The 27,970-nt window shown below is 37.5% G+C and overlaps 2 protein-coding genes across 2 annotated transcripts; both read left to right on the top strand.

The window, feature by feature from the left end:
• The first annotated feature begins 1,224 nt into the window (after window positions 1–1,224).
• Window positions 1,225–24,368, top strand: LOC138124812 (zinc finger CCCH domain-containing protein 18). The gene is made up of 7 exons (XM_069039981.1): window positions 1,225–1,383; window positions 1,603–1,834; window positions 15,022–15,065; window positions 15,453–15,568; window positions 20,243–20,461; window positions 22,077–22,210; window positions 22,263–24,368. The coding sequence occupies exons 3-7, from the start codon at window positions 15,026–15,028 to the stop codon at window positions 24,199–24,201; spliced, it is 2,448 nt and encodes an 815-aa protein (XP_068896082.1). The 5' UTR covers window positions 1,225–1,383; window positions 1,603–1,834; window positions 15,022–15,025; the 3' UTR covers window positions 24,202–24,368.
• Window positions 24,369–24,443: 75 nt separating this feature from the next.
• Window positions 24,444–26,354, top strand: LOC138124813 (G patch domain-containing protein 4). Its single transcript, XM_069039982.1, has 4 exons — window positions 24,444–24,669; window positions 24,797–24,948; window positions 25,000–25,250; window positions 25,300–26,354. The coding sequence occupies exons 1-4, from the start codon at window positions 24,624–24,626 to the stop codon at window positions 26,057–26,059; spliced, it is 1,209 nt and encodes a 402-aa protein (XP_068896083.1). The 5' UTR covers window positions 24,444–24,623; the 3' UTR covers window positions 26,060–26,354.
• The last annotated feature ends 1,616 nt before the right edge of the window (window positions 26,355–27,970 follow it).

Below are 27,970 nucleotides of genomic sequence, written 5' to 3'. Positions count from 1 at the left end.
ATGAACATAACATGTTGCTGAATTTCCCGCGATGTCTGAGTATTCTTCTATTGCAAAGTAGTAAAACTGACAAAAATGCACTAGACACTGACGCTATTTATAACCTCAAACTTAAAAAAATATAACCTAATTCAACATACAGCGTTACTAAAATTAAATGCAAAATTTCCATGGCCTCCCATTAGGCCAAAACAACGTGAATGCATTTTATGTAGTCGATCTTTCAATTTTTAAGTCGTGATTTTTTTTCAATACTTTATGTATCGGTACAGTGCATTTTTTTAACTGTTGCCAAAGGTAATTGCATGGTAAAACTTATACCCCCTCTTAGCTTTTGTTCAAATGAAAATATTCAAGCCATTTTTGGAACAAAGTTGGAAGATTTTTTAAACTAAACTGTCGAAAAAGTTGTGAAAAAAATATTTTAGTAAAAGTATTTTCTTGCCACTATCATTTTTAGCAGGCTGAAATGTTAGTTAACTTTTGTCCCCTTCATTTTAAAAAAAGTATTATTCAGTTGTGAAAGAATATGGATGAGCTCTGGGGGGGGTCCGGACCCCCTGGACCCCCCCCTTATCTACGCCACTGATTTCAAGTGCTTGTTACGAAACTGAATTTCTAAAATCGACAAGAACTGTACTTTCTTCCTTTTGTTTACAAATCGATATTAGATCGAAAGCTTGCGGTTTTAATTATTGTTTAATTAGTCGACTGAGATCCACAAAAGGCAAGTAAGTGCAAAGTGTCTGCATTTTTGGAGTTTGGCGGCGGCCGTGCGTGAAATTGGCTCTTGAAAAACTGACTGAATGAAGGTGTTATATCACGCCTTTCCTTACTCGATCGAAACTACAGGTTGCAGAGAATTTCCCCATTGTTCTGGATGCGAAATAGATTTTCCGAGAGCTCTCGGTGCAGAAGCAGAATTGTTAATGCAGGTGGAATGAAGTTGGGGGATTTGGAGAAGCGCAAAGCTGGTTGGAATTAATGGTTCCTTAAAACCGCCTGTTTTGGTTCTCAGCCCCCTCCCAAGCTTCCACGTGACAAACTCACCGATTTGGAGGGTCGCAAGGGGTCCAAACGTGTCGTAAGGGGTCCCTTAAACGGCGACGTTACATAAAGCGATTAGTGTGCGCACAAACTAATTAATGAGCGCATAAATGGCCCTGTTATTATGGTGGAAAGAGACGGAAAAGGCCTCATATCCCACCTTAGAAAGTTGTTCCAAGTGAACCACGTTCTCAAGGCAGCGGCAAATCGGGTCTTCGGCACCGCGACTCCGGTAGAAAGTCCCCGACCGCACCGTAAAAATGACGCAGGACTAGCCGAAGAATTGAAATTTTCAGTCTTCACCTTTAGTCGGCTCTCTTGGATTGCAGCAGTCAGGTGAGATTCGAACGACGAGTGAATAAACAGTTTCGGGTGCGCTTTTTTAAAAAACAAGTGAAACCGATGGTTCAGAATCGATGTGGTCAATATAAAAAAATCTGCGTCTACTCGAAACTGGGACTGAAACTGTTCAGGTTCGGGCTGTATGCGGTTCTGCCGTTTTCGCTCCATCCGCTCAACAAGTTCATAACTAAACAGATTTTGGTTCATTTGCAGTAGAAATTCCCGACGCCACGAAAATTTTCTTGGGTTGTGCGAAAGACGTTTTACTCAGCTAGTTGAAGTACCTGCTCCTGACCACTGTTTTGACTCTGGTGACCTACTTGCACGTGCTGCATTTTGCAAGAGACAAGTCGAAGTTCGATAATCCGCAAGTGTTAAGTGTGAGGTGATATGCGTTAATTTTTCACATCGATTCTTTGGAAAACAGTGTTTTAGTTACACATAGGTAAGTCACATAATAAGTAAGTAATTAATAATTAATAGCGCGCGAGGATTTCGCAATTGCGTTAGAAACGCGCAGTGCTGGAAAAACTCTTAAATATGCAAATAATATAAAGCACATCGCCGTAAGTATGCAGCCTGACATTTCGTGTAAAAGTCAAAGTTCCACATTTATTTGTCAACTTTCGCTGAATATTAACCGGTGACCATCGCATAATTAAAATTACGATAATTATTCAGCAGAGATGGGACCACCACACGTGACAACAAAAAATGCACCAATCAGTTTTCCTTTCTCCCGTATTTGCAATTGTCATTCACCATTAATTTCCCGTGTCCGTGATAATGAGAAGCATGTTTGTAATTTATGCCAGGCAGGGTTTTTTCCGAACACACCTGTAAGGTGTGATCAAATTTTTGCAAATAAAAACTATGGACGCGACCGCGAATACAACAACAAAATCAACTCACGCAAGCTGGCTTAGAAAACTGAAATTCAAAAATGGCCGAATTTGACATTTTAATACCTCTACTTTTCAATGTCACCGATTGTTCTCAATTCCTGATTTATACAGGGTTCTCACCATATGAGGACATTTTTATTGATCGATACATTTTACTACCCGAATCGTTTCAAAACAAGGGTTATCACGTGACTTCCTGTGCACCGCAAATTTGACATTTGAAAAAAAGAATTGTAAAAACATGATTTGTGTTGAATATATCGGAGAAGGTTAGGGGAAAAAGTTGATTCCTACGAGGTTTTCTCGTCAGGTGCAAATTTTCACAACAAAATTCCAAAAAAAATGCACCAAGGTTGTCACCTTACTCTACCATATTTCGAAAATTGCTTCAAACAAGTTCTCACAACAAAAATAATTGCTAGTTTAAGATGTCCAAAGTTTGGACACACGTCAAGTTCAAATTTTTTTTGTTAAAATCGATGAATTATCGAATTTTGTTTTGAAAATCCACAAAAATCTCATTCTGAGCAACTTTTGCCCATGACCCTTTTCAAATATGCAACACAAACCAAAAACCTCGTTCTCAGATTTTTTAAACGTCAATTTGACGTAGACCTACCGGTAGTCATGTGACAACTTTTGTCAGCCATATTTTAGAGCAGCGTCGGTTGCCGCAGTGACATTTTTGCTAAACCGATGCATATTAATATATTATATTAAGTATAAGTGATAGAAATGCATCATTATACAAGAGTGAGAATTTTGACTGACGAGTGCGCTTGCGCACGAGTGGGACACTTCTCACGAGTTTCATAATGGCATTTCGATCACGTGTGTATACGACGTTTTATCTTACAGGTGCAATTATTGCAAAAAATCCAAAAATGAAGTTTCATTCAAGTAAAATGACAGCTGTCAAATTTAGTCACTTGTGAGTACATACTTTATGTCAAGTTAAATGACAGTTGTCAAATTTACTCCCTAGTGAGTACTTTATCTTACTTGTGATTAAAATTTGACTTCTGTCACCGAAAACAATGGTCTAAGGTAGCTCAAAAACTCCATAAGTAAGATAAAAAACCTTCCCATATGGAGCGACTCTTTCGCACTGTATACCTAATTACTCCCAGCACGAAAGCAAGATAAGGCAATAATGGGAAAAATTCTCGATGCAAATTGCGTGGCGATGACATTCGATTTTTTAATTATTTTCCCTGAAGTGTCTACTTAATTCCAGCTTAATCATTATCATTATAAAAAGTAATTAGAAATTCAAATGAGACAATTATCTACCTCAACAAGAATTTTTGACTTTTGTTTGGTTTGTTTTACGGTTTCCCTCGCGCTGTTTTCGACCGAAAACTTTCCTAACACAATCAAATTATAATTAATTATAATCAACGAAATATCGAACTGACAGTTTGTTACCTAATTATCGGGTGCGACATTTCTGTCCATTTTTATTTTGTAACCTGAATATCTTACCGAAAATTGCTAATTAACTGTCACGTAACACATTATGTTGCTTATCGATAATGGGTCCGTCCACCTATCCGGCTTAAAATTTTTCTCGAAGCTTGACCAAACTCAACAGTTCTTAGAATTGAAAACATCAAATAATCTACTGGATATTGACATCTCCACAAAAAATACACAGCACGAAGTCACAAAAACTTGCCAAAATTCTCTGAAACCCATTACCGTCTTTTTAATTTGTGTTTCATTTAAATAATGACCAGGACTGTCGTGTAAACTGATCTACAGCTGTGAAGTTATCGTCTTGGATGGTACATCCAAGTTGAACGAACTTTTTGAAAGAGCGTCGTTTTGAGAAAACCGGCTCTGCTGCTACATCCTTTGTGTTGCGCTTTTGCTAACTTTTTATCTATTTTAGACCAGACATAAAAAGACGGAATGTTGTTGACCAATCGCCTGTTTACCGAGAGCTCCTCCAAACCGCAAAATAAATTCTCGATGCAGTTCTACAACGACCAGCTAAATAACTCGCGTTCGACGAGTTTCAAAAACTCCAAAAAACGTTCCTCACAAATTGACAAGACGGAAGTGCGTCGTCTACACCAAATTGAATTAGCAACGGATATGTTTAGCACCCAGTACAGTAATTAAGTGGGCTCGGTTACGAAACTCTAAAACGAAATTTGTTAGCACTCGCATTCACCAACTCCTTCGTAGAAGGTCACGCCACAACCGTTCTGTCAAACTCCCCTTCTGGACTGCAATTTCCTGGGTGCAGAATTTTCCGGTTTACTTGCAGAACCAGCACACTTCGTCCTTACGCAACAATTCACGCTTTATTGCATAAAGAAATCTGACAATTTTCGACGACCGGTGGCGTTAAGTGGTGCTAACTGTCAGAAATTTTCCACTGACTTCGTGTCGACGAATTCCGACTTATCTCGATCTGTTAACTGTTATATCGACATGACAAAAGCACCTGTTATGTTTGTGCGAGGAATACGAAACCGCTGTTGAGGTGTGGCTCCCGGCGAATTTTTACGTCTGTTGGAGCAAAGTGAAGGTGATCGGCTTTTTAATCGCGCCAGTTACATTTTTACCATTTTCCACATGGTTGGGCCGTTCGCCGACGCCCTCCAAGGCATCGTCGCCACACGCAGGAAGTGCAGTCTCGCCACAAACCAAATTCTTGCACTTGGTGTTTTAGAAACTTCGGTGCGGAATTCGCAACCGGCAATTTATTCCTTGTACGGTAATTAATGCAAGTGACTTTTTTAAATTACCGACTAAAATTGTTTTACATAACGCGACCGCATAAATCAATAATTGTTGCGTAAGATCGGGATATGCTCGGTGTTCTGCAAGGCGCTGAAAATCTGCACTTCCTGGCGAGTTTGAAAGCGGCGAGTGTTGTGACCGAGCGATCACAATCTCGACGGACCCTGATGTGTTCGCTTGTTACGAGCAAGACAATGTCAGATAATGGGTGCAGAAATAACGAGCGGGTCTCGAGTTATTATCAAAACGCCGATTTCTGCTCTATTTAGTCGCGCTTGTAATTGAGCGAATCGAACAATTAACAGCAAGAAAGTCCGAAGGTTATTGGAACAGGAAAATTGTTTTAATTGGTGTAATTGTGGGAGTTTTCGGGTTTGTGACGGAGTGACGTCAGCGACTGGCGTAAATTATATTAGGCAATTAAGCAGAGACGCGGTTACATTACATTTACATTAAATCGTTCAAGTTTAAATATATTACCAATGTTATTACCATCATTGCCAAAAAAATTTAAGGAGAAGGTGAATTCTTGCGGGGGCAACGATCTTCCAACTGTTTACACGTTACGACAAAGCGAAGTCAGTTGGTACCGTTTTTGGGGAACTGTCTTTGGATTTTGGATTAGCTCGATGGGTTCCCATCCTTGCGATGGAATTAATTCAATGGGTCGTTACCAACTCGTCGATATTGTACGAGATTTTGCAAAACTTTGATCGTACAAGTGTTTCGATTGTGACAAATGTGAACTGGGTCATTTTGTATTGTTTCAAAAAACGTCGATAGGCTGGAATTTAGATGGTTCCAATTAAGAAAATCTGAATAAATTAGTGATTGAAACGAGTTTGTGTAGAAACAGTGATGAAGAAGATGAAATTTGGAAAGTGTTGCTCTTGTGACGGATTTCGGGTTGCAATGCTTGCTAATTGCCGTTATTATCGCGGTGACTGGCAAAGAATGACTGTGGCGCAATTTGTAATTCAGATACTTTGGAAAAAATATCAGGTGCGGTGGAGTGTGGAGAAACAGATACTTGGATCGTGGCGCACATTTATTGAGATTCTTGGATAATAAATTAATTATGGACAATATAATTATATCTTTGAATTAAAGTACTTTAATTACAATGTCTCAGTGTACTGTAGAATCTAAATATCTATGGGATCCTGTCACTTATGTCTTTCCAACTATCTCGTTATTAACCTCTTTTTCGACAGATTTAAATTTGTATGGAAAATTTAATTGAATTTGCACATTCGACAAATCAAAGGAACTTTTTATTCTACATTATTGCCGTTTCAATTAAACTTTCACAAAAGGAAAATTACTTTTCTATTTTGTCAAAATATTTACTGTGGATATTGACTCAACCTCACAATTTAGACGTCAACTTGCCACAATATGTTACAATAATAATTATTATTATGTTATAATCACTGTGAATACTAATGGTCACTTTGGGCTATATTATAACGGTTTTATAAAAAATTAAAAAAACATTTCAGGCATATCACTGTGAATACTAATGGTCACTTTGGGCTATATTATAATAACGCTTATAAAATTTAAAAAAGTATTTCAGGCATATCTGTGCTGTCAAAATATTTAAACTACAGTCCCTCTAGCGATATAGCTAAACCTTTTGGTATTGCAAGAACGATAGTCGTCCAAGAACGTTATATTGCAGGTCCTATCGTTAAAAGCTTAACAATGAAACAGATGATGGACATAAATAAACGGATCTTTAAATTTTGGAAATTTGTCTCTGTAGGCTAAGTAGTTGTTTTCTCAATAAAAGGTGTCAAATAATAATAATTTTCATGTTCGTTTCCTGAGATACATAACTGGGAAAGTGGTATGTATATAACTAAATATACATATAAACTTTCCCGGTTATATACCTAACTTGACATCTGTCAAAGATAACCTCAAAATTAATGTTTTTTAAGACTTTGCCCAAACGAACACGAAAAACTTTATTCCATATTCGTGTGCTGTCAGTTTTGAGGTATTCGGCCTGTTTTGCATCACTCGGCTAACGCCTCGTGCTTCAAATTTCGACCTGAAAAGTAATCTGACACCGCTACTCATATGAAAATAACTATTTTCTTATTATTGATGTTAAAGTGCACACTACGTTAGAGTTCCTGGACGATTACAACTCACGAATAAGATATTTTCCCATAGTTAAGAACTGCAAATATGCAGACGTAGAAAAGTTCTTTCTTTGTTTTTCCTCAAAGTTTCACTCTACAGTATGTCCCCGGATTGACTTTACAAGAGGGAAAAATTTTTTTTTTTTTTATTTTACGCAAAAACTTCAGAGGAGTAACATTTTTTGCTTCATCTGAAACCCCCATTTCTGTTATTAAAAAGTCTTTTTCAACACAGAGGAAGACTTAACATTAAAATCAAAGATAATGCAGAAAAAATATTTTCCTTTTTTTTTTTTTAAATCAAATGATAATTGAATATAAAACTATTCTATTAACTATGCGCCGTTTTCTGTACATAACTCAACCCTGTATCGAAGTTTAAGCTTCTGAACACCCATGCCTGATACATAACTGTTGGGAAATTTTTCATTCAATTTTGTAATTATGTGACAAAAACCGGTCCAACATTGGATTAAATAAATTATTTGTTCTAAAGACAACATTTTGAAACAGTAATAAGTTGTTTGTCAAAAAACCAGGCCAATTGTAATAAAATTTATAACATAAAAATTAATTCCAAATCCAACAAATTCCAAATTTTAACAAAAAATGTTAATTTAAGAATACACTGTATCAATACTGAGATTTTAATAACGGAAATGGGGGTTTCAGATGAAGCAAAAAATGTTATTCCTCTGAAGTTTTTACATAAAATCAAAACTAAAAATTTTTTTCCTCTTGTAAACTCAATCCAGGGACATACTGTATATTGACAAAACTCTTCTTTGGCGTTGTACAAAATAGAAAATACGAGTACTGAGGAATAAAAATGTATTTCGTACGAACGTTGTGAACACTGAGCTACAATCTGCAGTCATGCAACAGAAACCAAAATGATTTCAGTTTGTCCCACAATTGAGAATCCACTTACAAAAAAGTGTTTGCGTATAAAATGTGCATAATAATACGGCGGCCCAATTACCATGAAAGCATCAACATCGTTCGATCAGTGAAGTTAAGCAGCACAGACGCGTTTGGATGGGTGGCCACCGGGGCACCGCCTTCCGTTGTAATTTCAACACTTCGTAGCTTCATTACTTGATTACAGTATTGTCTGTAATGAGTAATGTCGTGTGAACAAACACCGACCTGGATGTCGTGTAAAACTGGGCGTAGAGAAAAATAAATGTTGATATAAATAAAGCTTTCAAAGGGATTATCATTACTTGATTGAAATACCCGTAATGATAAATAAATCCTGCTTGGATGGCGTGGCCTCTTTTTTTATTAAATTCTCAAATAAGCTAAAAGCTAATAAGTGATTAATCATTATTTGACGTTAGATTTTAAAATTTAGTTACTGTTTCTATTGTCTATTAGAAACGACGATCAACGTATATAATATCAACAACGGAAAATTACAGGACTTACTAGTTTGACAGTTATCTAAAAGTACGTAAATACCTTTAATGATAATGAGGGAATATTTAAGAGCAATTTAGAAAAACGTTAAAACATAAATTGTTACTGTCAGTGGAATGCAGCATTTATGAATTTTGAAAAAGTGAAACGTGTAGCCATAAAATATTCATGGAAAAATCTGCAAGTAACTTAACCATGAAATCGTTACCCAAGAATAAAATAAATGAAAAAAATTCTGTCATTAGTAGCAGTGTTTTTAATTACTTAACATAAAATAACTTCATTATTTTAAAAGCATTTACTTTCATTTGTAATCCAGTTTATAATGATAATAATATGATTATTTTATACGCACACACCTGTGTATCGGGTGTTCAATTATCTTCAAAGTTGGCGTTGAAGAGTCGATTGTGAACGCACCACTCGTCCGTCTGCAGAATGAAAACACCATATAACTAGTTATATGGAAAACACAAACAACGCAAAAAGTGAGGTTAGATCTGAACAGCTGATCCGTGATCATTCGTGGTGCGTTCACAATCGACTCTTCAACGCCAACTTTGAGGATAAGTTTAAATGAACACTTCTATTCATCAATTAAAATTCGTTTTACAGTTTTTACAGCGATAGTATTTCTTATCCTTTCTGCTCACCAATCGTATTTTTTATAACGCAAAAAATCCTAAAAGTAGTCGTACTACAAAAGAGGAAAAAACCAATTTTCCAAAAAGTAATAAAAGGCGCATATTCATGAAATAAATGAGAATCATTGTGAAATTTTGTTCAGATGTACCACTATTTGCATCAATGCATTTTTCCAAACGAAACTTAAAATTATTGATAACGTTCTGCAACATATTTGCATTTATGGATAAAGGCTTGTCGAATTTAACTTTAAATTAATCGGGCATTTTATTACCAGTTATTTATTCTTCATTCACTAGAATACCTATCTTCCAAATTTCACAAAAATTGATCCATAAATAATAGAGATATAAGACCTGAAAGTCTTAAGTGGAATACCTTGTATTGTTTCTTTTTTTGTTATTTTGCTAGTTTCTTTACTCGTGAGTAGAGGTAGTCCAGGTTTTTGGTAAAACTCCAAACCAAACGGAATTTCGGAGAGTTAGGTTTTGTATAGAAAATTGATTGGAGGTTTTGATTAGAAGCAAAGAAAATCACATTGTCAGAATTTTCCTTGTCCTCCAATTATTAAATTTGAGAAATTCAAAAGGTCCAGTGAAACCTTTTCAATATAGAGTTTCAGAAGTACCTATACCTATTTATATCCACTTGAAAACGTATAGTAGGTGATTGATGAGGAGTTTGGAACAAGATAACGGAAGGCTTAGTTTTATTTTTTATAAAAATCAAAACAAAAGGCTCTGGTGCTCAAGTTAGTGCTTATCATGTCAAGTCCTTGCAAAAATGCATTATTACATCTCAGACTCGTTTCCGCAGCTGACACCTGCTAACTGCAATCGCTAAATTTACCAAAAGTGACATTTCTACGACATTCCTTGCCACCACAAACCGATTCTTTTGCAAGACAAACTGTTCCAAAATGTCAAATCAAATTGGTATTTTGTTTGGCATTTGGTAATCACAACGTACATCCATCACGGCGCAGTTTCGGACTTACGAGCTAAACCAACGCCGATATTTGGGTTCGATCCACCGGCGGCGTGTTCCGCAATTAGCTTTTCTTCATCAAAACGCCGCCCACACGTGTCGGATTAATTAGATTTTTGAACAAGTCCCGGAAACTCGCCATAACGAGCGTCTTTCCTCGCTTCTGCGAAGGCCACCAACTCATCACCCGCCAAGTAGATATCACCAAAACGTCGTCACAACAACATCCCAAAGGTTAAATTCCCCAAACACCGACCCAAATACTTCCTCATGGTAGTAGGTGAAATGGTGATTCACGGCGAAATTTCTAGCCGACAATCAAAACACAGACAATCAATCATTGGTCGCCGTTACGTAAAGGTGTCGCTCACGTTATTATTTATTTTAGGTGTTAGCCCAATTTGTGTATCGATTTACCGGTGGCAATGAAGTAACAGACAACTTTTACTTTCTACGCCAGGAGAGGCTCCGTTGCTCAGTCCTGTCGGTGTACGTGTTTCGGGACAAATTACGACACAATTGCACATCAGACGTGGAAATTTCGTCGGTACGGCACTGTGCCCGACAAAAACTTCGACACAGTTTGCGACAGTACGGACCCAACCACTGCACTCCGGTCTGGAACCGGATCACGTGACGGGTGTTTTCTCTTAATAACAATCTCGCTGATTGGATGGGAAACTGGTCGACGGTCGCAATTACCGATTTTACATAAGCCGATTTGTAAAATAAAAAGCGTTGATGTCGTGCAATGAACTTGTTGTTTCATTTCCTCGAGCCGTTTCCGTTAGGCTGCCGTTTAAGTCGCGCTGCATTGTTGTTCTCTTTCGAAATTGTTGCCGTCGTGAATATTAAACAACTCCAGAGAGGCAACTACGCCTTCATCTATTTTCGAAGATGTTGTACCTATCGAATTCGTGAACACGACGTGTGCTCTGTCATTTCCACAGAACAAATCTATCTTGATGGAGTTTGATTTCTAAATTTGGTGCACTGTGGGGTGCAGCAACAAGTAATTATGAACTCTGTGGGGAATGTATCGGTACATCTGTCTTGTTGAAAGTGGGCGAGAGATCGTGGGGATTGTTGAAGCTTGTGGGAGTTTGTCCAAGTCTTAATCGTCAAAAACAGTTTTACGACGTTTTTGCGAATGTAGATTTAGTCGAGTTGAAAGACAGATAAAAAGTGTGTTTAATAATAGCATTTTTGTTAGAAACAAGTTACCTAATCGGTAATATGACGGTCCACTCGAATTATATGAACAAATATTTCGTAACAGCGCAATCAGAAACATTGTCTTGAAAAAGTTAAAATGTGCTGTAGAGGAGAATGACATTTTATTTCGCGTTACATTGCAAAATGTTGCTTGCTTCGACTACTGAAAACAACAGTATTTTCAGTTTTTAAAATTAATACTACTGGAGAAATAACTCGCAGATGTATCGGGTGTTCATTTAAATTTCCGGTTAAAGCTGGCGTTGCAGAGTCGATTGTGAACGCACTACGGATTACAGATCACAGATCAGCTGTTTAAATCTTACGTTTTTACACGAGTGGTGTATTCACAATCGACTCTTCAACGTCAACTTTGACCGGAAATTTAAATGAACACCCGATAGATTTTTAAGAGATTTTTTATTTTTGCGAATCAGAAGAAAGAAGCATGATGTAACCTTTTTCAAAAGTTAAGTTTGCAATATCTGATTGATGTGGACGCAAAAATACGAATTTTTGTTACTCGATATGTCTCATAAATTTAAGAAAAAAATGTAAATGTAACCATTTATTATTTTAATTGATGGCCTCAGCTTAACGCGGTCAAAGAGAATAATATTGGCTCATTTCAGTGTGAAAACTGGTTTGTGGTAAGAAGTTTTTGGACAAAAGTAAGTCATGTAAATAAATTACATTCTGCGGAGACGCAAAGAAACAAAACAATAAACATTCTTAAAATAGTGTAAAAAAGGAAAGGATAATGAAAAGTTTGAAAAATTTTTCTATCGGGTGTTTAAATAAAAATCAGGTGTCAAGAGTGTTTTACCATGAAACCTTGTCATCCCTATCACTATTGTAAAGTTTAACCTCAAAATCCCCGCTTTATTTACAAAAAACTGTTTAAAGCATCTGATCCAAAATTACAAAATGGTTTATTCAGCCGAACAAACAAAAGGCATTTATGAGAGAAAGTTATTTTCGCAACTGGAGCAAGATCAACAGCGAATGGTTTGTCGTTTAACTAAATGTAACATGTTATGGTGGACATGCATTCGTAGAATTTTTAAGTACTCTTGATAATATTTTCAATACGCACCGGACAGTCAAATGAACCGAAGAAAGTAACGTGTGTTCAAAAAAACTTGCTTGGTCCTTGCTTTTGCTTCTGTTAACGTATGGCGAAGCTTCATTAGCTGTCAATACTTTGTGAAACAGAAATGATATAAATTGAACCGCAACATAAATAAAATGCATATCTGATAAAAATTAGGTTAGGTATATTCGTATCCGAAGAATTGATCAACTAAAATGACGATGTACGTTGGGAAAAAAAGAGAGAAATACCACAGCCTGCTTGACCACAATTTTTTGAACACTCGTTACTTGGTCGAGATTTATACAGGGTGTCTCAAAATTTGCGAATTCCGAATTCAGAGCGTTGTAGGCGATCACTTCAGCAGTCCAAATATGCAAACTAAAAAAAAATCTGGACTCCCCCCACAAAGATACATTGGTCTGAAGGTGCACTCTTTGAAGTGCGTTTTCTTCAAATACAGCTGAAAAGTTCAGTGTTTATTGTTATTTATGGTGTAGATGATTGTGGAAAATAATAACGTAGGTAAAACAATTTTTTGATGAATAGCTTTACTTTGGAGTAAAAAAATCTTTAATTTTTGTAATTTTTATTAAAAATGGAACGGCAACCTAGCTAGAATAGTATTTTGTCGCTGCGAATATGAAGACTGCTATGTATTGAACAAAATTAAAGTGCTTATATCTTCTTCAGGAAGAGCTATTTTTCAAGCTCCACTAGGTCTTTCCCTACCACGCTCTGAATACGAAATTCGCAAATTTTGAGACACCCTGTAGATATGTACGAGTATAAGAAATAGCGACTTAGAATCAATTTCCTCTCTAGAACAATTTAGAGATGTTTAATAACGTCTGTTTTCCAATTTTATTTAGTTTTAATTTTTTCTATAATTTTCTGGAATCACGAAGAAATTTCTAAAATGATGTAGAGTATGTGGAAATATTTCGCAGATCTAGAAATAAAGCGCGAGTGGAATTTAAGCACCCGAAAAGAATTTTTTGAGGGTTATTCAAACTAAAGCAAGTTTTGTTATTTTCAAAAATTAGTGAAAAAGACGCACCTTGAATTAATTCTTCGTTAATTATTATTTTATTACTTAAACACAATGGTTATATCGGTTGTTCATTTAAATTTATCCTCAAAGTAGGCGTTGAAGAGTCGATTGTAAACGTACCACGGATTACAGATCACAGATCACAGATCAGCTGTTTAAATCTAACCTCACTTTTTGTGTTGTTTGTGTTTTTACTCTGCAAACTGACGACTGGTGCATTCACAATCGACTCTTCAACGGCAACATTGAGGATAAATTTAAATGAACACCCGATACAATTATTAATTTACATATTGAAAATTTGTTGTAATTTGTTTTTGAACCATGCGTATTTCCTAACAGAAAAAAAATTCAAACATTTTATACAACAGCTGTTGTATAGTTGCTAATTTTTGAGGAACTACACTGCACCTTATAGAGTGGTCGCAAAGAAAATTTTCATTTAGGGTCATTAATGGACAACATACAAACTGTTTCTTATAACACGTGTGACGTATTTACTTAAGCCACAATACAAATTGATAATTGCTGCAAAAACCGGAACCTCATTTTCAATGTAAAATTGTGCAATTACTCGATAAATTAATTGTACCCAACCACTCAAAAGCGGAAACGCATTCATTTGAACCATTACATTTTTCACCTTATTAATTGACTTAAGTATTCGAAGCAAATCAAAATAACAAATTATTGCAACGTTTTTTAGGTGCACCTGTTAACTGCAATTAAGGTCACAATCCGGCAAATTTCGCAAACACTAATGAATAATTCATTGTCCAGCTTTGTACAAATTGATTGACCATAAAACCCGCATCAAAGGCAAAGCTTTGATGACCGTCGACCTCACCACCTCAGCGCTTACGGTATTTTTAGCAATAACAATGTTTGTGCAAATTTAAGCCATTACACCGGTGCTTCAACACCTAAACCATGACCCCTCAGGCACAACCAAACCGAGCACGTTCTCTTTCAATGAATAAAACGGCAGTTACACATTTTTGCATCCGAATACCTCAATTAGATAATTGCTAATATGTCGAATTCTGTTGATCACGCCTTCCCGGAGCCGCTTTTCCCTTTCACTCAAGTAACATTAGTGCAGCCTGGTGCACGGCCCAACTTCACACCTTTTCGAGATAGCTTTAATTGACAGACCTTCCAACGAAATTCTTGCTTCACCACTCCTAGTCGTGAGTTTTTTGCCTCATTGCCCTCCTTGCCTCGAGACTAAAAGCGCAATTACGAAGTTCACGATGTTCGTGAAGATGCAACCCGACGCGATTTTTCAAAATTCCTCGAGATGCATAAATTAGCGATGGCACAATTGCACAACGGTTGCGCAAGGATTCAACTCCTTCTGGGACGGATGTTACGGTTTTTAATACAATTTTTTCTTTGTTTCAGGAGGATGAAAAGGCCGTCCGGCCTTTGGATCCTGCTGTCCGCCGGTATGTGTCCACTCTGTATACGGCGCACGCGACATTTTTCTCATAAATCGGACTTTCCATTTTGTTCGACTTGTTCTTACTCCATTTTACTTTTACTGAAATTATCTGATCCGGATTGAGTATTTGCCATTCTAAGCCCGAGTAACTACACTCATGAAATACAAATCTGTCCCACTCACTCTTCGCCAAGAAAGTCGATCAAATTTGCAATTTATATTTTTGATTTACGGCCGCCGATTTATCGAAAACCGTTCGATTTTTTACTCGATCCAACCTTCACCTACATTTTATTGCGTGGCATATGTCTTGCCGTGTCAGATGCACATAAACAATTATTTTCATTTTTCACTTCGACTTTCTCGTTAATGAGCTTTTTCTCGTTGTTAGGTGTTCTTTGGTTAAGTCTGCAGGATGTTTACGGGATCAGGGCTACGGCGCTGATATTCGCCAAATCCACAACCACCACCACAGAAGCCAATTTGTCCGAAGCTTCCCCAGACGAGGTTAGTGTGAAAGTAATAAGCTACGATTTGAAAAAATACAAAACCTTGGCATTAGGACGCGCAAAGGCATTCACGCCGAAGGAAGACTCGACGCTATAAATGTCAGTTAATCATAAATTAATCACTGAAAACAACTTTCCTAAATATTTAAATCGTCCGCGGTTATTTATAGCATTGTTTGCACCGCCATTAGCGTAACAACAAATGTGACAGGTGACAAGTTTAAAAACACAAATGAAACGAAATGCATCCGCCAATGTTTGTTAACTTTGTGGGCTTTTAACAAAAATAATATTTTCAAAAGCTTTGCAGAAAACTTTTGATGATGAATTTTCTATAAATAGGATGTGGACATTGATGGCTTTAAAAAAGTGAAAATGATATTTATATCACCTGTCAATAAATGGACGACAACTGTCATTAATGCCATCAATTTTAATTTATATTCGATAACTCTATCTAATTAATTTTCATAAAAAATATTCCTCAACACTTTCCGGCTTTTACTTCACCTTAATAACCGCACAATGAACATAAATTACAACAATAATTAAACATCAACCGATGATTAAGTACAAGTGGTTAATTAATTATATCAAACGGCAACACAAATGCATAAATTTATCTATGCAGGTATGTGTGTAAATATTTTAATTTATCGCCACATATAAAGTGGTTCTATTAGTGTAAAATTTGTAACAAATAATTTTAAATACTTGTAGAGCGACTTTATCGTAATACACCTGTAAAACTTGTAATTATTCGTTTTCTAAAGTGGGGTCAACAAGTTGTGGTAATTGTAGTTTTATTTTTAACTTGCGAGTGGTGCTTGTAGGCATTTTTTAGTAAATCAGTTATATTGCCTTTCAGAATGGTCAATATTAAATTAATTTCACTTTTGAAAGCAGGAGAATGGTGTTTGATTGCACGGATTTGAACAAATACGTTTGAACGACTAATGAGGGTCGAATGCCGGCCCTGAAGTATTTTTTTATCTGGCTACTAGCTTACACAATTTGGAATAAATTCCATTCAACGACCGATTTAAAATTTTGTTTGAAGAAATTAATTTTTACGTTGACATAACAGGAAAAAGGCAATTCACGTTTTTGAAAAATATAGAAACAAGTTTGATGACATCTATTTAGACTTCATATTTCACTTCTAATAGGTAACGAGTGTTTAAAAGAATTGTCGTCAAGCAGGCCGTATCTTCAGTTGGTGTACATAACCTCACTTTGATCATTATTTTATTGCGATGAAATCATTCTTTTAGAGTAAAAACCAACATGTGGTATTACAAAAACCAGGAAAACTGAATAAACGCTTGACATCTGTGGTTTGACACTGCGTTCGTCGTGCTCTAAACCCTCTCGTTCGACAATAGACTGTCTTGTGCAACTCATATAACAATATACTATTACATTACTTTTCCGTTTCTTATTTTTATCTGAACGAATACAGATTATATTAAATTTGACAGGTCAATTCAGATTTCCAAGATTTTTTCGAATACTTATTTGTAGATAATAAAAAAGTAAAGTGTTGACGAAGTTCCTCAGCAATTCATTTAATAAATTATGTAGAGGCTGTTAGGACACCAAAAATGCATCAGTAGTATCGGGTGTTAAATTTATCCTCAAAGTTGGCGTTGAAGAGTCGATTGTGAACACACCACTCCTCCGTCTGAAGAGTAAAAACACAAACACCACAAAAAGTGAGGTTATATCCGTAACCTCTAATTCGTGGTGCGTTCATAATCGACTTTTCAACGCCAACTTTGAGGAAAAATGTAAACGAACACCCGATACAATTTATCTTGAAAATAGCAACGCTCTAGAATCCTGCTATAAAGAATTAAAATAAAAAGTTACGTTTAAGTTTTGTGTCATGTGACATTAACTGTTATTATGATCTCTTTGTCAAATTTTATTCATAAAATGAAACGTAAAGCATGTTGGAACAAAATTAATTCATTAAAGAAATTATTCTTACTTTGTTAAAATATGATTATATTGTTTGGAATTTTCAAAATAATCCTTGACAATTCAACGTTTCAACGTACTATTGACATTTTGTTGACACTAGATGCAACCAAGCAGAGAACAATTTTAATTTGCGACAATACCACGCATTTTAAAATGACATTGACGACAATATTTTTAATTTGTTGTTAAGCAATTTTCTTTCTTTTCCCGGCATTATACAAAGTGTTCCAAAATGATTGTGGTAGGGTGATTGGATCGGAAAAAAAAGGTTTGCCACCTTTCACCGACAAGGTCCCGCACTACACACACTACACCAAACATAACCTCCAAGCCGCTGACAAGTGTCAAATATCATTTCTGTCATTCCTTGCCTGTTGTCAATATTCAAAAATTCACAAGAAAGTGAAATGATGCCTCGGGTTTACCCAACGAAAAGTAGTCAGTATTCTAAGAAGTTGTAATTGGTTCAAAACCATTACAAACTGATTTAGTTAATATTGTTTGATTGATAAACCTAACCTCTCCTATACCTGTCATTTTGACGAGTTTTGATAGTTGGTATCATTTTCCTAGTATGCGTCACAATTCAAAACACTCAAATTGTTCAACCCACTACGATACCACAATCATTTCGGACCACTTTGTATTTGCCAATTTCCAATTAAACTGTCATTAGCGTCATTCCAGTTGCGCCATCTCGTACCGTCTTCAGTTACTATCGTTGATTTCCGAACAAACTTGCTTGAAATTTATTTTAAGCTCATCTCTAATTTTTGGTTAATTTATAAGGCAACAATTTGCTTTAATTTGTCGCTAGTCATTTTGGTTTATTCACAACGACATCTTAAAACATATCACGAATGTGTAACGTTTCATTTACATCCTACACTACGAGTATTTCATTCTTTTCTCCAAATTATCCTTTTCTTTTCTCTTATTAGCCCACAATCAGCATATCAGAGGTGCTTTTGTAAATTTCCCAAAAAATCTTAACGCTAAATTGCACTTGTTCCGAATTTTTTTAAATCAATTACTTTTTATGACATCTAAGCAATTTTTTCGGACGCTTAAAACATTTCAAGACAGTAAAGCGTTTTCATCGCCATCCACCACATTCAGAAAATATCTATATTTCGCAGATTGCATCTTTTACATTTTTCTACTTATGTAGAACAAATCTCTAAAATATCAACTAGAAATGCAACAAAAAATTGCTAATGATATTGTATAAATCGATCCATTTTGATACCCACATTAAAATGTTGACAGAAATGTTTATTTATTGAGTCAGAGATTAAAAGTAAAAAATAATAAATATTCCATTGTGGAGAAAGAAACGAAACCAGTTTCGTGACTTTCCCATCCACCCCCATAAATAAAAGAAAGTCAACGATTTAAAATTTATAATGGAGCATTCAACAAACCATTGTATCTCTAAAAATACTCCTTATTATCTAACATTACGACTCGAAAAATTCCCAAAACCGATCTCGAGTGTGAACCACGCTTGAATCGAGCACAACTCTTGTGAACCGCAACAGAATTAAACATAACAATTGTCAATTGACGTGGTAACCTAGGAAACCCAAAATCAACCAATTTTGTCACATTTTGAGTCCAGCAAAAAAAATCCATTGTAGATCTGTGCAAGACTAGACTGCTCTCGCAGCAGCAAAATTCAAGCGTCACGCCACCCACACTGCCAAAACTGAAGATGTTGCCGCCGAACGCCGCCCCCTTCAAGCCGAGCAAACTCTCGGAGGTGTACAAACTGCTGCAGAGAATGTTCGGCGAAAAGTGGAAATTATCGGAAGATCTCAAGTACTACCAAGAGGCGAGCGACCACCCACCCATGAATTTAGATTATGTCAGAGACGAAGATGACATAAGGTGCATAGATGACACCGAAGACTTGAAACTCTGAACTTGATCGAAAGCGATTTGATGTAATTTTTATAATAAAATTCACCAACTGGATCTTGTCCTTTGAGAAATTAAATTAGTCGCGCGTTTGGTCTGCGGATCGCAGAATGCATTTTACGTAATGCGCGTAAAAACTGTTGAATAATAAACCAAACGAAGATCCCATTAGATGACATTAAAATAACATTTTACTGTTGACATATTGATTGTATCGATTCAAGGTTTCCTATTTCACTTTCGTTTAGCCACAATTGGAATAAATAAAAGTAGAGGTCTGGTGGGTAAGTGAAAAAGTGCGCAATGAAAAATCAAACAATGTGAAATTTCTTCGCTTAATCCATATAATTTCTGTATTGTAACGCAGCTGGCCATAAAATTAACGTTTTATTTCAGCCATTTAACCGTTCTTACATAACAGGTGATTTTTTCAAGTTGTTTGGAACCGAGCTTGTTGTCCTTGCCTAGAGGTACCTTGCTGGTGCCATATTCTCTCGTCCGCTCGAACCCACTTACGCTAATCCACAACTGATTAAATTTAGCCACACGGTGGAAATTACGACTTGCGACTTATAAAATTCGCAACGAACTCATTATCGCCGGTGTTGAAGTCGTTATTTATGTGTATAATTACAAAAGAATTCCGCTTCGGTCTACATCTCGTACTTTCTACAATTCCATTTCGACGTTTGTTAGAATCTGTCTGACATGCGACATTCCAATATCCTGCGCGACCTTCACTACTGTTGCGATTTATGCCTTGCAGACTGCAACAGAAGCGAGCACCGACGCCTCCAACGTGACCAAGCCCACCCTGACGGGGAACCCCCAACTGGACTACATCTGGGACCCGAACCTGCCCAAAGAGCTCAACGGGTACAACCTGTCCGAGTACCCCTTCTACGAGAGGGTGCCCGAAGACATCGACTTCAAGTGCGACGGCCTGCACGACGGGTTCTACGCCAGCGTGCCCCACAAATGCCAGGTACGTCGGTAAGACAGAGCTCGAATGGCCCAGCTCTTGCATTTACGCTTTCTAATATATTCGCTGAGGTCAGAACGACGCGAAGGACTTTTCAGCAATTTTCTGAGAAGTTGTTACGAAATCGGCGCCTCGCTATGGTCAGATCGTATCTGCGCGCGTGAAAAAAATGCGATAGAATCGGGTACTGAACCACAATTGTCACTAAAGAAACGACCTTGCCAGTTTTATCGTTGATTGTAATTCACTTTCACTCCGACAGTGAAATTGTTCTGGTGAGTTACCGTCAGGTACCGAGTCTGCTTTTTGTTCGTTTAAAATAAACAAGCGATAAAATGGAAATTTCTAAACAAAACACACAAAGAATAGAGATACAGTATCGCCGCGCGCTTGTAATGTTTGCCGTAGCAATTAATTTAACACGTGTAATGGTGTTACGTTGCTTGTCGGTCAACGAATCTGGAAGATTCTGTTCAAAAGTCCTTTTCCAACCAGATCCTTTGTTCAAATCCAGTTCTACATAATTTCAAGACTAGATCTAAAACCAGTTCCACACAGGAGCACAGATAATTTTGACATTTGCAGTTGTAACAAAACAGATAACACGGTACAAGCAATAAAAACGCGATGTTTATGGAAATGTGATGGGTATGTCCGGGTGATGTCGATGTTATGTCGGGGCGAAATATTTCAAGATTAACATCCAAGTGTTATCTAATCACTAATCCGATCGCCGAGCACCGGAAACGATTTTACTCGAATATTTTGATCTGCCGCAATAAATTACCGATGCATCCCGCGTCCGCCATATTTATTACTGATACAGTTTTGCTCCATTAAGCAGACCTGCCGGAAGTCGGATCGTGATTGATGACTGAAGTGCACAATTGCGAAAAATACACACAATAGCATAAATCACGCTTGTTGCAAAGCGGAACTTTTTGAAAAATTTTTGTGCCACTTTCCCTCGCTTCATGAACGAACAAAGCAAATTACGGTATCACTGTCAGTGGTGTTGTAGATAATTGCGTCCAGATGTCACAAAAGCTGCATCTTGTTGACGTCTCAAATTATTTTAATAATACTGGCGTTTTCTTCCAGACATCCTCTTATGATTGTGTAGATCTTGGCAGAGCTGCAAACAAAAATTTATGAAATTTAGCACGAGATTCACCTTACTCGGTGTTGTACAAACTTGCCCTTGACACTTTTTGCGATTTTGCAAGAGTAAATTAACCGAGACGAGAAATAAACTCTTCTGGAAACCGTCAAACCTTCGGTATTTTGCAGATTTTCGGTTTCTCCAAAGTTATGTAAACAGCGACCAGAAACGGTTCAGTCGGAGTAGATATTGTGCAAAGCAATGCAACCATTAGTTCAGATTTAATGGCTTAATAGCTTTATAATTTTTTAACTTTTTTCTGCTACCGTTACACACTTGAAAATTCCACGCCTGCTTAAAGACTGCAATATGTCAAACTTTCCTTTCGTCCAGTTATGTAAGTACTAGATATCTGGACTTTTGCAGTTGCAACACACCACATTTAACATTCAATCGTCGACCATCTACGTCTTTTTTAAGCACCCGTTGATGCCAAGGTCGTATAATTTGTTACAGGTGTACCACCACTGCCTCTTCGGAACAAGATACGACTTTCTATGCGCGAATTACACCGCCTTTGACCAGAAAACCTTCATTTGTCATTTCGTTTCCGAAGTAGATTGCGTCAACTCCAAGAAATACTGGCACAGGTTTGCACCGATCCGTCATTGTATTGCTTCTCTTTATTGGAGATTCTTCCAGGAACGATGCTCTGTACCAGGCGGCGTCGACGACAACAGCCAAGCCTGTGATAGTGTACACTCCGCCGCCGCAGCCGCCCCCGCCCCCTGAAGTCTCGGGCGCCAGTCCTCGACGACCCGGCGGAGGCCGTCGCCGCCCCTTCCGCAGGAGGCGACCGCAATACGACTACTACGACGACGAGGAGTACGATGATTACTACGAAGAACGGCAGAGGTCCGAGGCCAGAAGAAGGAAGAGGCCGCGACCTCGACCTAGACCGATTTACGAAGATGACTACGAAGAATATGAAGATGACAGGTACGAAAGGCGCGGCTCTGGACGGCGAGACGAAGAGAGGAACAATAGAAAACCTTACGACAGGAGGGACGATCGGCGGCCGGATCGCAGAAGGAACAATCAAGATAGAAGAAAATACGAAGACGACGATAAGTTTGAAGATGACGATAAAGAGGCAAGAGACAAGAGACCGGGGGACAGGAGGAGTCACAAGAGACGTCCCGCCGATGACTACTCGGGAGAAGAGGAAGACAGGAGAAGAAGTCGACCGAAAGGTGGTTCTAGACGACCGATTGAAGACGAGTACGAAGACGAAGAAGTGCCGCAGAATGATAAACCTTCACCCCCAGAGCCTGTGGCTGACAAACCTATAATCAAACCTACTAGTGGTAGTTCTATTTACGACAGACCTAGAGCCGCCCCCAAAATCAAACCGCCGGTTCCCAAGAGTGAAGCCAGCAAGTACGCCTACAAACCAGCAGTCACCAAGCCGCCGCCTGTTGAAGACGAAGAGTACTACGACGACTATGAGGAGGAAGAAGCCCCTCCAAAAAACCATCGAAAATCAGAAACGAGTGATTCTAGAAGACACACTACTCGGCACGAAGAAGAAAGAGACACCAGGAAACAAACATCCTCGGCGTCGAGACTGCGAGCATCTCAGTCATCAAGAGAGAGTTACGAAGAAGAGTTGCCCAGAAGACCGCCCAAACCAAAATACGGATCAGTCCACAGAGAGCGAGCTAGAACCAGTAGCAAAAAACCACCACAACTCGATGATTATTACGACGACGATTATGAGGACGTGGTGCACAAAGAGAGATCAAGGCCGGAGTCTAAATCAGAAAAGCACAAAGAGAAATCAGCGAGTACTACCACGACTACGACAACGAAAGCGCCCACCACGACTACAACAACCACTACTACCACTCCGAAACCCACCACCACGACTGCTAAAGACTTACCACGGCCCGACACGATTGTGAGAATCGTGAAGAGGCCGTTCTTGCCCAGCAGAGGAGGCAATCCGTATTCGCCCCGAGGTCTGCAACCGGTAGGCGCCAAAGCTGTCGACAAGAAGTCCGAAGTAGAAGAATCGGATCTTGGGGTGGAGACCGTGGACGTTAAACCTGCGTTCAAACAGTCTCCCGTGGTCTTCAAAATGCCAGTTCGGCAAAAATACGTTTCGGCGCAGGTCGACTCGCAAGAAGAGTTCAAACCTGTCTCGAACCGCCCCCAAATTCCCGCCAGACAAGGCTTCAAGCCGGTCAAGGAATACTCGGGGCCTCGGACGACGCAAAAACCCAAATTGCTAGAACCTGACCCTTTGGACGAAATCGAAGAGGACGAGTACGACGTGACTCTGAACGACGCACTCAATCCGACTTTGCCCAATTTACCAGTGCGGGGTTATCCCACGGGATTTAGCTCCGCGAACGAATACAATTACAACCATTTTCAAAGGCCTAGGTATGTTCTCGAGGGGGCGAGTACCAATTACTATCAAACGAAGCCCTCCAGGCAGAGGTATGACCCCGTTCCGTACAGTAGTCCGCAAGAGCACTTCGTAAATACGGATACCAACTACAAAGGGCAGTATAGTACAATTCATAGGGAAAGTTATAGGCCTAGGGTCACGCAAGCCCTCTACTCGAGTTTTTGAATCTTCAAGCCATATTCTAGGTAGACTAAAATTCTATGATATATTTAATTTTTATCTAAATTAGATAAGCAAATTATGGTTGTGTAAATTATGTTGACTATTTAAGTAAAGTAACACTTTGTAAAATATTTGTATTCGAAAATAAAATTATAAAAAACGAAAAAAAAGCGGGTTCTTTTTTACCTACCTTATTTGCAGCAATCGCACGTCGAATATTTCAAGTACATTTGGATGGTAAAAAATGTAGTAAACCTGTTGGAGGTTGCTCAGTACTTGAGAATTGAAAGTTAAAAGTTACTTAAATTTAAAAAAGAATATTGTAACCTTTACATGCGGTAGAAAACGAACTGTTGATACAGTGCTGTCAACTGTCAAAATTTGTGTTTATAAGTGTCAGATGGGCAATAAGCCCACGTGCATAAATGGATTTTGCCAGAAAGCAGTTGGAAAAATACGGCTGGAAAGACGGTAATTCATTTGAAGTAATAAGAATATGTTAAATTTAAACGGATTAAAAAAAAAATGTTTGTGACATAACCTCACTTCTGACAAAAACAAACACCGTTATTTTGATACGTAATTGGTAAAATTTTAGGTAAGGGCTTGGGTAGAAATGAAGACGGAATTTCCGAAGCCTTGAAACCAAAACTGAAATTTGACAATGGTGGGATTGGTCATGAGGTCGGAGAGCAATTCACCAATAACTGGTGGGAAAGAGTTTTCAACAACGCCGCCAATAACATAAACGTAAAAAATAATAATATTTGGTGGGACTGAATTATGAGTAACGTTCTTCAGGTCAAAGTTGAGGAACATGATGTGAAATTACATTTAAAAGCTGAGCCTGTTGAAATTTCCACAAAAAGCTACTCAGTCAGAGAACTTTCAAAAAACAAGAATTTTCAGTATGGTTCCTTTTTGAAAACTGCTAAGCTGACAGACTCTGGTGTGCAGAGTTACAATGTGGCTGCTCCTGAAGCAGTCACCTCTTTCAGTTCACTTACGGATGAGGAATTGTTTGTAGCATGCGGAGGTCGAACTGCACACAAGTAATGACGTGTCAAACGGCGTTCTAGGTGTTAATCTGTTTATTTTTAGAGGTGCGAGGCACGGATTGAAGTTAAGTGGTAAATTGTCTCGGATAGAAAAACAAGAAAAACTCCTGCTGAAAAAAATGAAGAACGTGTCGTTGACGGATGACGCAAGCACGTTAGAGAAAAAAATTAAAAAGTTGAAGAAACACAAGGAGGAGACCGCAAGCGACGCGTCAGTTCAAGAATCTGAAGTGAGCTCAAGTTCAAAGACAAAGAAAAACAAACACAAACGCAAATCTGTCACTTTCAACAACGAAACCGTCGTCAAGTATTACACTCCCGATTTGGACACGAGTCACGAGAGTATTAAAGACGAAAACAGTAATAACTCGGATGTGGTTGATACCAACGCGAACGTGTGCGATGAAGGGATCGAACAGGACATCGAGGACAACAGTAACGACCAAAATGATACTCACAGAAGTTTTGAGGAGGCGCAACAAACGTTTGATGATTTGTCCAAAGCAGAGAGAAAGAAACTGAAGAAGAAACGGAAACTGGAAAAGAAGAAAAATGCCACGGCGCTGTTCATAGATGAAGTAAGGGAACAGATGAATTTTGAAGAAAATGGCAAGAAACGGAAATTAGCTGCGGACGAGTTGGATGTGGAAGCCAAACAAAATCAAATTTGTAAATATTCAAAGAAGAAGAAATATGTACCTGAAAAACTCATGCGAAAAAAGGAAAGGAAGCGCGAGAGGAAGATGATGAAGTCCATAGTGGCCTCTTTGGATCATTTTTGTAAAATATCAGACGACGAGTAAAGTGATGTTGATGGGCAGTACTAATTATGTGGGAATTTTTTTGTTCGTAGCTATTATTTTGAATATTTTGATTGTTTAAAATTTATTTTATTTTCAATTAGTCGAAATAGTTTCTGGAATGTTTAATATCATTTTGTATTTATATCGGCGTTTGCAAATTTAAAAAATGCATCAAACATTTTTATTTTTGTATTATCTTGTTAGGTACGAAACGTGAGTATAAAAATGTAGCATTTGGTAAAATGTTTGTCTTTCAAAGTGTATTTTCTACAAAAATAAAAAATACCGCGGGAAAGTTTCTTATTATTGGTATTCAAGGTTCGTCACACAAACGACGGAAAACTGCGGTGCTGTTGACTGCGAAAAATGGAAACGGTTCAATGCATTTGAACACAGTTAATGTGATCTGCGTCAACAAAAATAAAATATTCAGAAACTTACCTCCGCACTGTCGACTTCACCTTTCACTATGACACTTGTTGAATTGGTTTTAGGCGCTAAACGTGTATTGTCTTTAAATTTAAATACAACAGCGTCCTCTAGCGGGACTGTCAAAATTCTTCTGCTGGGGTCATTGATTGCGGTCTATTCCACTCCGGTACATAATTCCAAATTTGTCTGCTGTAAGTTGTGTTTGGCGGAAAATGTAATTAAACTAATTAAAGTTAAAGATTAAACGCTGACAAAATGTGTCAAATATCGAATACGTTAAATGAAATTATGAATTGCGAAATCAGTAGTAACTGCACGTAATTAAAGCATATAAAGTAAGTACTATTACGATAATAAAATTTTGGACATCAAACTTCTGTCACATTAAAAAAATTACTCTAAATCATGCTTTATTGAAACTGTCACATGAAAGATGAAATTGTTGTCAATATGATACCCGTTTAAAATATAATTTTTTCACTTAATACGAGTACATTTGGGTATTTATTTTATATTTTTTATTAATTAAAACCTCCTTTTATTCCATTCGTCTGATTTTTAAAACTTTTTGAATATTTTCTCGGTAAATCTGACATTCACATTTTCAAAATTGACACAATCAAAATTGAGGTTATTAATACATAAGGGTCGTTTTAGAATGTATGACAGCACGATGACATTAGTGTCCAAAATTTTTTGATCGCAATAGTACCTAAATAAGTTCAAAAACATCTGAACTGTCAAAAACGAAACAATAGTTGATGGATTGAGTTATTTTTACGTTACCTGATTAGGATCCATGCTTTTTCAAATTATTTATATAGTTGTATTTTATTAAATGTGGAAGTTCAAAATGTCCGAAACGATCTATTAGAGTGGTTTTGTTACTGGGAGAGAAATTGCTAATGAGCTGCTCGATTTTGCTTTGAAAGTATGTATTTAAAATTAAAATATTACCAAAATTTATTTTGTGTGCAACCGTACGCGAAATGAGCACTTTGCATACCGAGAAACCGAGAACAGGCTGCGAAATTCAATTTCGCAACCGTTGTCTTGACGACGGACGGCCGTAAAAGAATATATGAATATATGGGGGTTTCAATATAATCGGTGTTTTAGAGACAAAACAAAGGGTTCACCGGTGCCTTAAAAAAAAGTGGGAAGCGAATTTACACACGAACGAGTTGAATACAATGTTTTTTTGTTCAACGAGCCCCTTAAAGGCTCCAAATCGCTTAAAATCTTAAGCTTGACGTTTCTTTTTGACAAGTTGTGACATTTATAAAAATCCGTTCACACAGGAGAAAATTCTCAAATTCTGACAGTGTCGAACAAAAAAATAGTTATTTATGCAACAAGTGAGTAAAGTAATACTTTTTTTACGAAAAGGAAAATTTGCCGCACGAGCGCAGCGAGTGCGTAAATCCGCCCAGTAAAAAAAAATACTTTACTAACGAGTTGCATACAAAAAATTTTTGG

This window comes from Tenebrio molitor, chromosome 2, assembly GCF_963966145.1.
Source record: "Tenebrio molitor chromosome 2, icTenMoli1.1, whole genome shotgun sequence".
Lineage (NCBI taxonomy): Eukaryota > Metazoa > Arthropoda > Insecta > Coleoptera > Tenebrionidae > Tenebrio > Tenebrio molitor.
This window is presented reverse-complemented; position numbering and strand designations above follow the sequence as displayed.

Excerpts from the sequence above, each read along its gene's own strand:
- LOC138124813 (XM_069039982.1), top strand. The coding sequence starts at position 24,624 with ATGGATTTTGCCAGAAAGCAGTTGGAAAAATACGGCTGGAAAGACG. Across the intron at positions 24,949-24,999 it reads ACGCCGCCAATAACATAAAC|GTCAAAGTTGAGGAACATGA; the intron begins GTAAAAAATAAT and ends AACGTTCTTCAG. Across the intron at positions 25,251-25,299 it reads GGAGGTCGAACTGCACACAA|AGGTGCGAGGCACGGATTGA; the intron begins GTAATGACGTGT and ends GTTTATTTTTAG.
- LOC138124812 (XM_069039981.1), top strand. The coding sequence starts at position 15,026 with ATGAAAAGGCCGTCCGGCCTTTGGATCCTGCTGTCCGCCG. Across the intron at positions 15,066-15,452 it reads TTGGATCCTGCTGTCCGCCG|GTGTTCTTTGGTTAAGTCTG; the intron begins GTATGTGTCCAC and ends TCTCGTTGTTAG. Across the intron at positions 22,211-22,262 it reads TCCAAGAAATACTGGCACAG|GAACGATGCTCTGTACCAGG; the intron begins GTTTGCACCGAT and ends AGATTCTTCCAG.